A 13,889-nucleotide genomic window follows, 5' to 3' on the forward strand; every position below is an offset into this window, starting at 1 on the left:
CTTTAATCTTATCTCAAGTGACCCCAACCTACTTTCTCTCTATCCTAGGACCTTTTCTATTTTCCTTTAACACTGATAATATCATAATAATTTTTCTTGATAGTATCATTATTTCTACATTATCACTGCACGATCTGCTTCAATATAAAGTTAGTTTCATGAGGACAAGAATCTCCTCTGTCTTATTTGTCAAGGTATCTTAATGCATAGTAGTACAATGCCTAGTTGATACTGAGTAAGGAAATTAATTATAAATACACACAAATTACTATGTTAAGCACTGTAGGCAGTTCCGGAGAATGTAGGCATGAGTAAGATGTGGCTCATTCTTACAAGGAGTTTACTCTCCTCTGTAAAAGTTAAAATAAATACACAGACAACTGTCATTCAAGGTCAAACATTCAGATACTCTTACAGATGTACAAACATGTCGATGGGGAACCTAGGCAATGAGGAAGATCAATCCAGCCATTTCATGTCGTCATCTAGGTATCCTCTGAACGGACACTGTAATTCTCTTCTTCAGCTTTTAAGAACGCATGAACTATTAGGTTCCCTGTAATCAATAGTTTTTGGTTGATTTCATCTCTGGTGTAAGTTATTCAGTACAGGATAAGATTTCAACACTTTTAAAAGAAAAAATTTCAGGACATTAAAATGCAATTTATTTAGGAACATCCTAAAGAATCAAGGAAAATCAAGATAGATTTTAAAACAGCTCAAACTTGCTGATTTTTAAAGGAACAACTTATTTCTAAGAAGAAAGTAGTTCATTTTGATCTGCAATAGATATCTGGACAAATCCACAAATCATAGTATATGTTTATGTCTCAGTTTCTCTGCCAGTCATTGTTAGATGAGTCAAGCAACTAATTAGAGTTCTGTTTAAAACATGATATTAATTTGTTGATTTAATAGATAAAGTATGAAATTTCATTCATAATCTGTTTCCTGCAATCCTGTCTTTTTCACCTTTAAGGATGTATTAAAAATCACCAAGGTGCTAAGAAGGCTTTTGCTTAGTTTCCACTTTGAATTAGTCGGTCAGCCTGTAGATATAGAGGAGTGAATGAAATAACATGAATCAAGATTTGGGGTTTATTTCAGGTTTTATATAAAAAATGAGTTTCATATTTATGCAAGCTGGTGAAAGCTCTCGTTTTGTTGGTAACAACCCTGTATCTACCGGGTTGGAAATAAGAGGAAACCGAAATGTGTAAAATATACTACATGCCATATGGTTTTACATATATAATGATATGGGGACACTATTATGTTAGCAGTTGCAAGAAATCTTTGATAGAATAAGATGCCCTTTTGGTAAAATGTCTTAATGGGTCCCAGGTAGAGAATCTGCTTTCCTCTGTGAGCCTGAGTCTCAGGGGGCATCAGAAAAACCTATCCTACGTAATAGAAGGTCAGAGTTGAGACAATTCAAGGAAAGGAGAAGGATGGTCATGAGGTCAAAAGGAAATCATCTCGAAGGTGGGCAGGAGGGTAAACTAGCTGAGAGCTTTAAGAAGGAAAGGTCAGAAGGAAACCTTGGTGGTAAGTCTTTTGCAATATTAGCCACCAAAAAAAGAACATGTCTATTAGATTTGTTTTACATTTGCTTAGAGTGCCACATAATATTATCCACTTCTTACTTCTCTTTAAATCTTCATTCTAATTTAAAAATACCAGTATTTATTATGGATTGGCTTTCTTTTGGAAGCCAGTAAGGGGACTCAGTTTTGTATTGGCTGATGTCCTGGATGCCTTGACTTCTAGACTATTATGATTTATAAATTTATCCAACATTCCACCCAATTTTGTGTCATTTTCTGTGTCAGGCACTGTGGATGTAGGGATAAGGATGTATAGTCCATACCCTTCAAAGAACTCATAGTATTATGGTGTATAAAGATGACTGAATAAAAATTTAAAATCCACTTTGCTAAATGATTTAGGAAGCATAGTGCTTTGGAGTACTTAGGAAGGGTAGCAACATAGACCTGGAGTAACACGGGGATGGGTGGGAAACAGATTTCTAGAAGGGGAGGACATGTGAGCCAAATTTTTTAAAAAATGGGTTAGCTGAGTGAGGATGTAGAAAAGAGATCTAAACTGAGGGGACCCACACAAAGTCCTTGAAATACAGGAAAGTATGGTAGAATTCCAAGTACCTCAGCATGACTGGTGCATTGGATGGCATGTGGGGAAAGCCAAAAGGCTCAATGGATAGCAGAGGTTAAAATTTGAGGGATCTATTTTGCTTTACTTAGATGTGGATTTTTTTTTTTCCTGGAAGGAAGTGAGAATTTATGGAGCCGACTAATGTGAAGTATGTCTATTTAGGCACAAGGGCGAGAAGAATTAATATGAGAAAGAGGAGAAATGACTAGAGGCAGGAAGACTAATTATGGGGAGTTAAAGGCATCTGAACTAAGTCAACACCAAAAGGGATATAAAGGAAGTACACATTCAGAAATTCCTTAGATTTATTAATTTACAATTTAAATTTAAAAATTTATTATAATTTAATAAAATTGCTAAATATAATAAAATTTAATAAAAATTAAAATTAATTAACTTAAAATTAATTAAAATCAATAAGATTTTATGAAGAACTGCACATTACAACCTGAAAAAAAAAAAGGTACACATTAAGAAGGTCCATTTTGGGCTGATGAGGTGTATGATGGTACTTGAAGGAGGGAAAAGGGAAAAAAAATAAGCTGGGTAGTGAGGAGAGAGATTTTAAATGTTGAAATACCGAGACTGAAGTATTTGCAAAACACCCAAATGAAAACATCTATAGATCGGTGGATGCACAGGTCTTAAATCTATGTGCAGGCTTTGTGAGCGCTGAGGACTCTGGGAGCTTGTACTTGAGAATTCCAAGAGATACTATGGTGTTACTAGGGCAAAGGGTAGAGGAAGAATCTAAAGGAATGTCAAAAGTCAGAGGAAGAGAGATCCGGAACACAGCTGAGAAAGATTCACATTTTCCTTGTTCTCCCCATGTGACCATTGCTGGAGGTAAGCATACCTGCAATTTTGCACAACTGAACTCTAAAATTAGAGTTTGCCGATAGGGCAGCACTTCTAAAAAGAAAACAAAAATCCGACTTGAACTCTCCCTATTTGACAGAAGGTACAAAATTTTCTGTGAGGATAAAACTGTAGAGAATTATGTCCAACTTATAATGAGGTAGTAATGTACATCAGCTTTTTTTTTTTTAAGATTGAAAATGAGAGAGAGAAATGAGAGGAGTTTAGGGTGCTTGAACCAATGCTTCTTTTCATTCTCTCCATTTCTGCTTAGGACACTCAAGTGTTAGACCTTCAAACTATGTTGGATTCACTCAAATAGGCATTTTGTAATTAATTATATTTGGGTTACTAATTTAACACGAGATGATATGCTTATTTCCACGTTACAGTAAAACAACAGAACTTAATGTTGCTGTTGATTTGTTCTCCTACAACCCCCAAGTTAAGTAGTCAGACTACATTTATTTCCCATACAAGTTACTCACAAATGGAACTTATACAGGCAGAAAATGGATTCTTTATCCATGTTTGTTCTGCAGAAGAAAGCCCATTTAGTTTATTATTCCTGTGCACAGTTATTTGTGTTAAAGGAAAGGTGCACTACGTTAAAAAAAGAAATCAAGTAAAACATTTTTCATCTCACACTCCCCTGTGTTGTTGAAAGCTATAATTTTTAAGTCATGAAATCTGAGCTTTTTACAGAGTATTTTTGGGGGGAAAAGTGGGAAAATAGACACATATTTTCTAAGAATTTAAATATATGGATTTGATGAGCACACTGAAGCAAGAGACCCTGTTATTTTACCAGGTTTGAGCTGCAGCCAAAACTGGTTGATAGATCCTTTAGAAATTATCCATTATCATCAAAGTATCCATTTGATAGTTTACCTTTCCAAAAAATCCACTGCTGGTTTCTTCCTTTCAAAGGAACACTAAGCTTTTTGACATGAAACATTCTTTATATAGAAAACATCATTAGTGAAATCCTGGTGAGGAGCCATATGCCCCATATGTGGAATTTTCCATTTTATTCCCCATTTACTGGTAGGAAGTTCAGGTCTAATATTCTGAGGTACAACAATCCCCTTCATTAGAAGAGTAATGGACAAGCAGTTCAGGACTCTTCAATGGTAATTAACATCATATTTCTGTTTATAAACTCATGTATGCCTCTGTTTCCCCCACATTTAAAACAGGCTGATAATAAAGATGAGCAAAATAGTTGATCACTATCCCAAGCTTCTGAGCCTATCTTTCTTCTAAAAGTAAATAATAACACTCACCCCAATTCCCAACCCACTGGTAACCATTGTTATGTGTGTATGCTTCCAGAATTTTTTCTGAATTTTTATTTATCTATGGAAATGAATATAATTTTCTATGCATTTTTATACATAAAAGATACCATGCATTAATGTAGTTCTAAATTACCTCTTCATATGTTTAGATTGTCTCATTCTTTTAAGCTGAGGTATGGGAATTTCATAATGTGAATATACCTGCATTTATATAGCCATTCCCCTATGCAGAGATATTTAAATTGCTTCTGATATTTTTCCATTAAATAAAAATACCAAAAATGCTTCAATAAACATTCTGGTATATGTCTCTTGTACATTTGTGGAAGAGGGGTTTTCGGGCATAGATACTGAATGTGAAACTACTGTGTCATAGAAAATCAATGTTCTAAATTTAACAGACATTGCCAATTTGCCTTCCAAGGTGATGATCCCATTTTATATCCCCTCAACCTGTGTTGGATTCTGTATCTCCTCTACTGTTTATTTGTCAAAATCCTTGTTTTCCTCAGAACTCACTTGCTCCATCAAATCTTTTTTGATTTTCATAATGAGTTATAATCTCTCCCTCTTCAGATTAACTGGAGCATTCTGTTCATTTTTTTTAACTGATGTATGATTATTATACAATGTTATATTAGTTTCATGCATACAACATATTTATTTGGCAATTCTATACATTCCTCAATGATAGGTGGGGTCACCATCTGTCACCAGACATTATTAAAACATTATTGACCATTTGTTCTTTCTTAACATCACCTTTCAGATTCTCTCTCTCACTTTTTTTTTTTAAGATTTTATTTATTTATTTGTCAGACAGAGAGGCAGGCAGAGAGAGAGGGGAAGCAGGTTCCCCGCTGAGCAGGGGATTGATGTGGGGCTTGATCCCAGGACCCTGAGATTGAGGCTTTAACCCACAGAGCCAACCATGTCCCCCCTATCTCACTTTTTAAAAACACGTTTATTTATTTGTTTGTTTGTTTATTTGAGTGGCGGGGGTGGGAAGGGGAGCAGAGGAAGAGAGAGAATCCCAAGTAGACTCTGCACTGAGCCTGGAGCCCAACACGGGGCTCAGTCTCACTACCCTGAGATCAAAACCCTGAGATTACGACCTGAACTGTAATCAAGACTCCAACCCTTAACTGACTGAACCACCCAAGCACCCTGATTCTCTCTCTTAACCTAAGTTTAAGTACTTGTCCTGTGTCTTTGACTTGATGGTAGCTTCTTTATGGCAGTGAGCACATCCTTGTTATATATCAGGCATTCCAGAAATATTTAACTTCTGATTTTTTGAGGAATTTTATATTCCAGTACATAATATTTTTTTTCACTGAAAACTAAATTTAAGAGGTTTAAGCAATGGAAAGCAAAATTTATGTTGGGAGACTTATAGCTGAACCAAACCTGAAGAATGGGAGCCTAGAATATAATTTATCGACTTGACTCCTTCTTTGTTTGAAATGAAAGGGTTTATAGAATTCACTTCAAAATGCCATATGAAAACTTCTCTCAAATCATGGATATATTTTTTTTAATTTTTTAATTACCTTCAGGGGCTGCCTGCAGCGTCTGACCTAGAAAAGGCTCGCTTGAAGTGCATCCAGCAGATGTACAAGCTGTAAGTGTGAAGCTGTAGTTGGTGTATGGCTGGAGACCTAGAAAGAGCAAACAAGAAATAAAGTACATCTTGAGAGGATTATTTATTATCAATTAAGCATCGAAAGTAACATGCAGAGTTGTAGATACGATTTCCAAAAATTTTAAAAGCAGAAAACACTCTTTAATGGAGATAGGAACCTCACAAGCATCTTGATATAAATAGAAAATTCATTTATCATTAATAAAGTAGTAAATTCTCAGCCTTAGAAGAAATCTTAAAATTCATGCAATCCATCCACCCATCCATCTTTCTCCTGATTCTCTTGTACAAGAGGTCACTGAAAAGACTGCCTTGCCTAGGCAACCAGAGTTCTCATCTCTCAAAGAGCCTGTTCCATCTTTAGAGAGCTCTAGAGTTCTCCTTATTTTGTTTGAAAGTCCTTCTTTATATTGTGGTGAATTCTTTCCATCACTTGGACCCCTAGGGACATACAGAACAAATCTAATTTCTTTTCCACACGACAGTTCTTCAAATATTTGTAGACAGTTATCAAATGCCCCCTGAGTCTTTTCTTCTCCAGGCTAACTATCCTAGTTTCTGCAACTGCTTCTTATATGAGAAGGGGTGGAAAAAATAAAAGGAAGGTTAGATTCAAAATTTTTTTACCCTCAAGTCATATTCAGATTATATTCATACCACCACCCCCCTTTGTATTTAACTTTGCACTTCTTCACCATGTGTGCCCATACAGTACCAGCTCACCTTTAACTTCTGTAGTTTTTTGTCGGGGCGGGGGGGGATGTTGGCTTTGTCTTTACACATTGATTAAACATAATTTTATGAAGGGGCAGTGCTATGGTATTCAGAATATGACACAGCCCAGTAACTGCTCAATAATTTCTCAGGAAAAATAGAATACTCAAGTTACTTAGCTTCTCTTTGCCTGATCTTCTGATCTGTAAAAATGGGAAATACAGCAACTCGCTTTTAAGGCTCTTGTGAAGATGAAATAGGTTACTTAGAGAAGTACTTTCTTTGAGCAGAACCAACCTTAAAACTCAGCAGCATTAGATAAGGCTAACATTTCTTGCCTTGATTTTTGGGAAAGTCCAAATAATGCTGAAGCTCAAAAATTTTCTTTTCCTTAAATATAAGACTTAGTCTATATGTTGAATAATTAGGCTAAGTGATAGCACTGCTCTACTAATTATTATATTAATTTTTCATGAATTCTGAACTACATTTTCACATATATTGTTCTTCTGGTAGGTGACTTTTTCCAGAGACATTCATGAATCACTCTGTGGCTTCATGTAGATTTTTGCTCAAGATTTTTGACTACTCTGTATATACACTACACCCAGTACCTGTTGTTCCCTCAAATTACTTTCTTCTTCATAGCCCTCAACATTATCTGATGTTTTATTATGTCTGTATATTCATTGTTTGTCTCCTCCCTAGGGCATAAGCTCTAAAAGAGCACAAACGGATCTGTATGTAAAAAATCCCAGCATATCCTTCAAATAATGACTGGCACAAAGTAGATGCTTGTTAAATGAGTCAAAAAATTAATTTAACTGATTCCTTTAGTATTAGAGCAGTCATCTGGGTTTTCTGCTAAAGCAATAAAGTTCTGCAGCTGGAGCTGCTTCAGAATTCAGCTTCAAAGCCCTTTGTGTTTCCTTATCAATTTAGTGATAAGATGCAGATACTTATTTGATTGTAATCTTCCATTTGGTTGCTATGGAGGATTTACATAATTTTGATATTTACCTGATTTATAGATAAGAAATATGATGAAAGATCTAAGCCAAACCCAAACCATATATGTTTGATAAAAGCTTATGGGAAAATGCTAAAGATTATAAAATACAGAGCTCAAAAGAAAAAGGAGGACTCTTCTAAGAGTGAAGGTCAGAGAATGCAGTAGCGGGCTGATTTCATCTGACAACGCACCCTCTTTACTCTTGCTGCTGGAAAAGGGGGTGTAGACCCTTGTAGCACCATTTCATGAGAAGAGCTCAATTTCTCACTTAGAATGTAAGCCCTTAGAAGGTAAGGCTTATGTCTTTGAGGATTTTTTCATCATATTTTCTCAGTAGTGCCTATTGTAGGTGTTTGATGTTTGTTAAATAATGTTTAAAGAACACGAAGCCCCTACAAGTGCCCCACAAAGATGTCAGGCTATGATGTCCATGACATCCAGTCAAATTGTGATCTGACCAAACAGAAGCCCTTCCTCATAATTCCATGGGTATCTCTGCCCACCACATTTATTCATTGTGTAAGCAATTCTATTCTAGTTGTAGAACATTATTAAAATAATACAAAAATTAATGGAATGTGTAAACAATAAATATTTTCTAGATTTTGTCTGAATGCCAGATGGTAACTATGGCTGATACAAGTGAAGCAACGCTTGGTCTTTCTCTAGATTTTCCTATCAAACGAAAACAAACAACCCCCCCCCCCAATTGAGGCCCTCTTCATTTTGTGCTCTAGCTAGTCTGAGTCAGACAAGTGGTGACTGCTGGAGGATGTTTTAGGATGCATCTTAGAAAAGGTAGAGCAAATATGTCATTACAAAGGTGTTCTAAGGCTGATGAGAGGTTTGAATGTGTTTGCAACGAGGACAGTCGCTAAAAAGGAAATTAATGTATATTGAAATAGAAATTGTCCTTTCCTTACAAAATCTTTCTGAAGCAAACTGAGTGGTATCCATTTTACATATAGCCCAGAACACTAGAATACAAGCTATTTAGAAATGGTACCACAGGGATTTTTGATAGGTTAAGGAAGGTGTGACAGAGAAGCCTGTTACAGGTATTTAAACTGGATCCTGTGGGTTGGCCTTGAAGAGCATGGGGCCAGGTCTGGTGAAGGAATATGCATCTCTTGAAGCCACTGGAGTACCAGAATCAGGGAGGAAGAATGCAGAGCTGAGCGCTGGGTAGAGATGCTCATTTAGGAATCCACAGGCTTTCAAAGACATCAACCATCAAGAGGAATGAATGTGATGAGCTTGAGAAAGGAAACAAAAATGGAAGAGCAAGAAAGACAAGAGTGGGAAACTTGAGACTTGAAGTGAAGGAGGGGAGCACAAATGGACTTAATCTAATCCATGCGCAGTTCGTCCTCAAGGACTGTGTCTGGCCCTGATATAGGGGTCAGACGGAACAAGGGTAGACATATTCACCTCATTCCAACTCACATTTGCCAGTTTGTGTCATACAACTCCACATTTGCTATGTCTACCTTCCAGAGTCCACTCACACTTCCTTTTACTACAGAGCTGTAGTTTTGCTCATGGAAACCCGTCTTTTGGCTACCAACAGGCTTTACGCCTTGTTTAGGATTGATACCACCTGGACTGACTAGTCCTGGACACAGTTCCACATTCCACTGTGGATGTTAGCTGCTCAGGATTGAGTCTGTGACTTCATTTAGACTAAGGGGAGGCAGGCCTTGAACATGAACTTTCATTCTTAATTGCTGGTAGTTTTTTGTTCACCACATAGTGCTTGAGAATGGAGGAGACCTCAGAGGTAAAAAGAAATTGGGTCTTGGAAACATCTCAGCGTGGAGTCTACACCTGATTTTTCTTTTTAGTTTCAAGCCAATAAATGTCCATTTGTTAAGCCTGCTTGAACTGAGTTTTCTGTAACTTCCTAGAAAAAGATTTCTAAATAATACTAATATTATAATTACTAATAATGTCACATATCAGCACACAAGTTCAGATACTTCCATGTTACACAAGGGGACCATAAGCAGCTGTTATTACCCTATGCATGTTAGAGATAGTTACAAGATTCTGGTTGAGATAATTAGCAACAACATGAAAAGGTTTAGTGGAGAGGTGAAGAGGTTTCAGCTTGAATATCACCAGGACGGGAATTAGTATTCCTGCCTCACAGGTAAGAAGACTGAGGCTCAGAGAAGTAAACGTTCCACAGTGAATGATTGATCAGACTGGGGTAGAGACAAAAGCACAACTTTAACACCAAACCCTGAGCCCTCCCCTCACACAAGAGCTACAGCCAAGTGTATTGAAATTTTTCAACAGCTCTGTACGTTAATTAAATACGCATTATGAGAAACAGAGTTATTTTTAAGGAAATTGATTACAAAATTACATAAAAACATAGTAGCTGAAGTTGACTGAACACCACTTGCAGGCCTTCTTCTGTGTACTCCTGGATATTAACACAATCAAAAACCTTGGTAACTCCCTGAGGCACTGCAATTATCTGCTTCTTTTAGAGGTAAGGGAGCTAGAGCACAGATGGAGAAAATCAACTGTTTTTATAGAGACAAGCTTGGGCGAGGTCAGGATAGAAGTCTGGCAGCTGGGCTGAGAAATGTGGCCCAGAGCTTCTGAGACATTGGAAAATGATGACATAGGTAGCTCAAAGACCAATGGGGGGGAAAATATATATATATATACACACACATATATATGCACCCATATATACACACACAGTATACATAGTATATCTACACAGTATATCTATATCTATACTATATATCTCTCTCCAAGTGGGAATCTGTATTTAAATATTTCCATTTTGAATATTTCCACAATCATGTACTGAAGCAGAGCAGGCTTTCTGTTAGGAGAGAAGCATGTGGAGTTAGACTATTTTTGGGTTTTAATCCCTTACCTACTTATGAATTACGACCACGGGCCAGCTTTCTGACCCTTAGGTGTCTCAATTTCCGTACCCGTAAACTGTGGGCATGATGGTGCAGGCTGCTTGTTTGGGCTACGGACTAACTTGAGGGAAGGCAATATCTGAATCCATAATTGTCTACATCCTATTTCTTAGGTCTTGGATTTTTCATGCTCTCAGAGGACTAAATTACTCACAGGCGTGGTTCAGATAATCTGTAAGGAAAGCATCGGCTGCCTTCAGGCATAAATGATCTACATGAACTGGATGACCTTTGATATACATGACTCCGTAAAACTCAATAAAATCAACGCATTTCAACTGGAATTTGTTGCCGTTTTAAGTGAGTCTCTACTGGTGGTCCTTAAAATGAGATATATATGAAATATTAGTAACAGGCATTGAAAAGGGCACACCAACTGAAAACGACTCATGAATTGATCAGGATGAGAAGAGGGAAATAAAGAGGCGTCTCAAAGGAACCATTCTGACTGTAACTTAATCCTAAAGTCCAAGAATAGAAGGAGAAAAGAAAACATCATTCAAGTGCTCAGCATTGAATTAAAAGAGTAGGAGATAGGAGTTGTAGAGCAGAGAAAGGCAAATGCATGGAGAAAAGCCAAGCATTTAACATTTCAGTGCAGTGGAGATTACGGTGGCTGCAAATTACTGAATTTCCCTATAGGGAATCATGTTCTCTTTTAAAGGATAGAAGTATACTATAACCAAACTCATGATAATTATACTTTCAAGTAACATTATGTTCAAGAGTAAATGTGTATTAAAAAGGATCACCTAAAGTCTGCCTATGAATCATAAAAAATATGATTTGGAAAATAGAACCAATGCTTATGTTAGCGTCTGTTACATTTGATGATACGATTTAGAGAACAGCTTGTTTCTAGTTCTTTAGTCTCCAGATCAATAGTCAGGAGAAGACGTTTGTCCCTTATAATCTCAGATAGCAAGTGCTACCTGAGAGCAACCATCTGGTTATTCTACCATGTCACCTGCTATTTTCTAAAGAATTACCAAATAGTCCTACAAAATAAGTCATTCTGCAAGTCTTTCCATCAGTTTGGTCAGTGATGAGTTCAAGGGCTGAGAGGCCTGGGTTACTTTCAAAACTTGTCAGTAGGTAGTTATCAGATGTCGTACATCTTCTGGGCAAGAAACTTGTCTCAGCACCAGTTCACCCAAACTGGGTGCTTGGCGGGGCCCCCCTGAATCCACATGCGATCTTGCCGTTGTGATACACCTCTTTCTGCTCTTACCCGCTTCGGATCTCACTAAGTGATGCCCTCCAGAGTGTCCCTGCTCACGGAGATTCCCGGGAACTTCCAGCACCCCCTGGCAGTGTTGACTGAGATAGGGAGGCTTACAGCAGGATTCTGCTTTAAATGAATAATTCTGTGTGAAAATCTGGATGTTCAAAACTGATACACCAAGATATTGTGGAAATGCTTTAGAGGCATCTAAGGTGCATTTGCAGATGATCTGTTTTATGGAACTGGACTAAGGAATGTGTCAGAAGCTCCCATGCTGGAGTCCCCTCCTCATGATAGCACCGGCCACCCCAAACTCAGAAGCCATGCGTCCAAGTTCATCAATCTCAGTTCTTGCCTGTTTGTGAGCAGCCACTGGACCTCTTTTCTGTATCAATGCTTCCAAGTAGGCATTCAGTTGACAGCTCATGAATTGGGCATCAACACGCCAAAACAAAGGCAATCTTGCATTGCAAAAGTCTGTGAGGTAACCTCATGACTTCTGCTTCTGACTACTTGTTACAAGCTTAATTGTTTCTTAATTCTATATTTTGTGTGAAATTCCAGGCCCTAGTTGAGGTCCCTCTCTCCAGTATCTTAGAAGTCACATTCATCCCAAGGAGCACTTCCCAGGTAAGTAAGTTACTTCTTGGCCAAATCTCTTTCCAAGTGCAGATCAACATTAAAAGTATTATTAAAATAGTCCAAGAAAAGACACTTGCTTTTGATTTTAGTAACATTCTTCTGATAAATATCCTTCTTCTCTGGAGTCTGGTGCTATACTAGACCAAAGCTGCTTTTACCCTACATTTTCAGGCAGAGTCTTTTCTAGAAACAAAATGTGGCATCGGATGGCGGCCAAGTCTGACGCTGCTCAGAAGCTCGACAAGGACACACACTGCAGAGACAGCAGGAGTTCTTTAGCACTCTTGGGACGAAACAGAAACAATGACTGCAAAAAACCTGAAAATATCTGAGATTTCAGGGGAAAATTTTTTTCTTCAAATATTAGTGTCCAGGCAGCTGTTGACTGTAATTCTTCAGCTATAATATTCTGTCTAAAAGCAAAAATAGTGCTGGATGCCATGCTATTCTTTATTCCTTTATTTTGCAAACAGCCAGGCACAAAGCTTTCCTTGGGGTTGGAAAAATGAAAATAAAATGAATTGTTGTATCTATTTTGATAGGCCTGACGCCCAGCAGTCAGTTTTCAGGTAGCTGGAGTGAATGCAGCACAGAGTAATACATGCCATGATCTGAGAGCACTGAAGGCAAGCTCCGGACGCTGTTCTGAGCACAGCATTACCGTCCTAGCTGTCTTCCTCTGTTCCAGTTCAAGAAGCAGACTGCCAATAAATCCAGACGGCCAGAGATCAAGGCTGGCTTCCCAGGCATGTGTGTAACCCAAGATCCCCCTGGTGGAGGGTCCAGGGCTTGATTCTGTGCTCTATTTTCAAGCATTCTTAAGGATTAAAAAAACCCACAAAAAACATATATATATATATATATATATATATATATATATATATATATATACTTTTCTAAAAAATTTTTATTAAGTTTTTAGTTCAAATATAGTTAACATACAGTGTCATATTCATTTTAGGTGTATAATATAGCGATTCGGCAACTCTAAATGTGACTCAGTGCTCATCATGGTAAGTGTCCTCTACTCGCAATCCCCTTCACCTACTTCACCCTCTGCCCCAGCCCCTCCATTCTGTCAACCACTAGTTTGTTCTCTAGGGTTAAGCGTCTGTTCCTTGGTTTGTCTCTCCTTTTCCCCCCTTGGTTCATCTGTTTCATTTCTTAAATGCCACATATCAGTGAAATCTTACATTATCTGTCTTTATCTGACTTATTTCACTTAGCATTGTACTCTTTAGCTCCATCCACGTTGTTGCAAATGGCAAGATTTTATTTTTTGTGACCAAATAATATTCCATTGTAGATATATAAATATATATATTATATTAAAATATATAATATAAAAATATATATTATATTGTGT

At 37.4% G+C, this 13,889-nt stretch overlaps 1 protein-coding gene across 1 annotated transcript in view; it reads right to left on the reverse strand.

Annotated features, from left to right (window-relative positions):
- Nucleotides 1-13,889, reverse strand: part of USH2A (usherin) — a 681,643-nt gene that overhangs the window by 123,069 nt on the left and 544,685 nt on the right. Inside the window, exon 55 of the mRNA XM_045081155.1 lies at nucleotides 5,888-5,995. Within this exon, the coding sequence (XP_044937090.1) occupies nucleotides 5,888-5,995 (108 nt within the window). The remainder of the gene's footprint in view (nucleotides 1-5,887; nucleotides 5,996-13,889) is intronic.

This window comes from Mustela putorius, unplaced genomic scaffold, assembly GCF_011764305.1.
Source record: "Mustela putorius furo isolate JIRA1106 unplaced genomic scaffold, ASM1176430v1.1 tig00000508_pilon_pilon_pilon, whole genome shotgun sequence".
Taxonomy (NCBI): domain Eukaryota; kingdom Metazoa; phylum Chordata; class Mammalia; order Carnivora; family Mustelidae; genus Mustela; species Mustela putorius.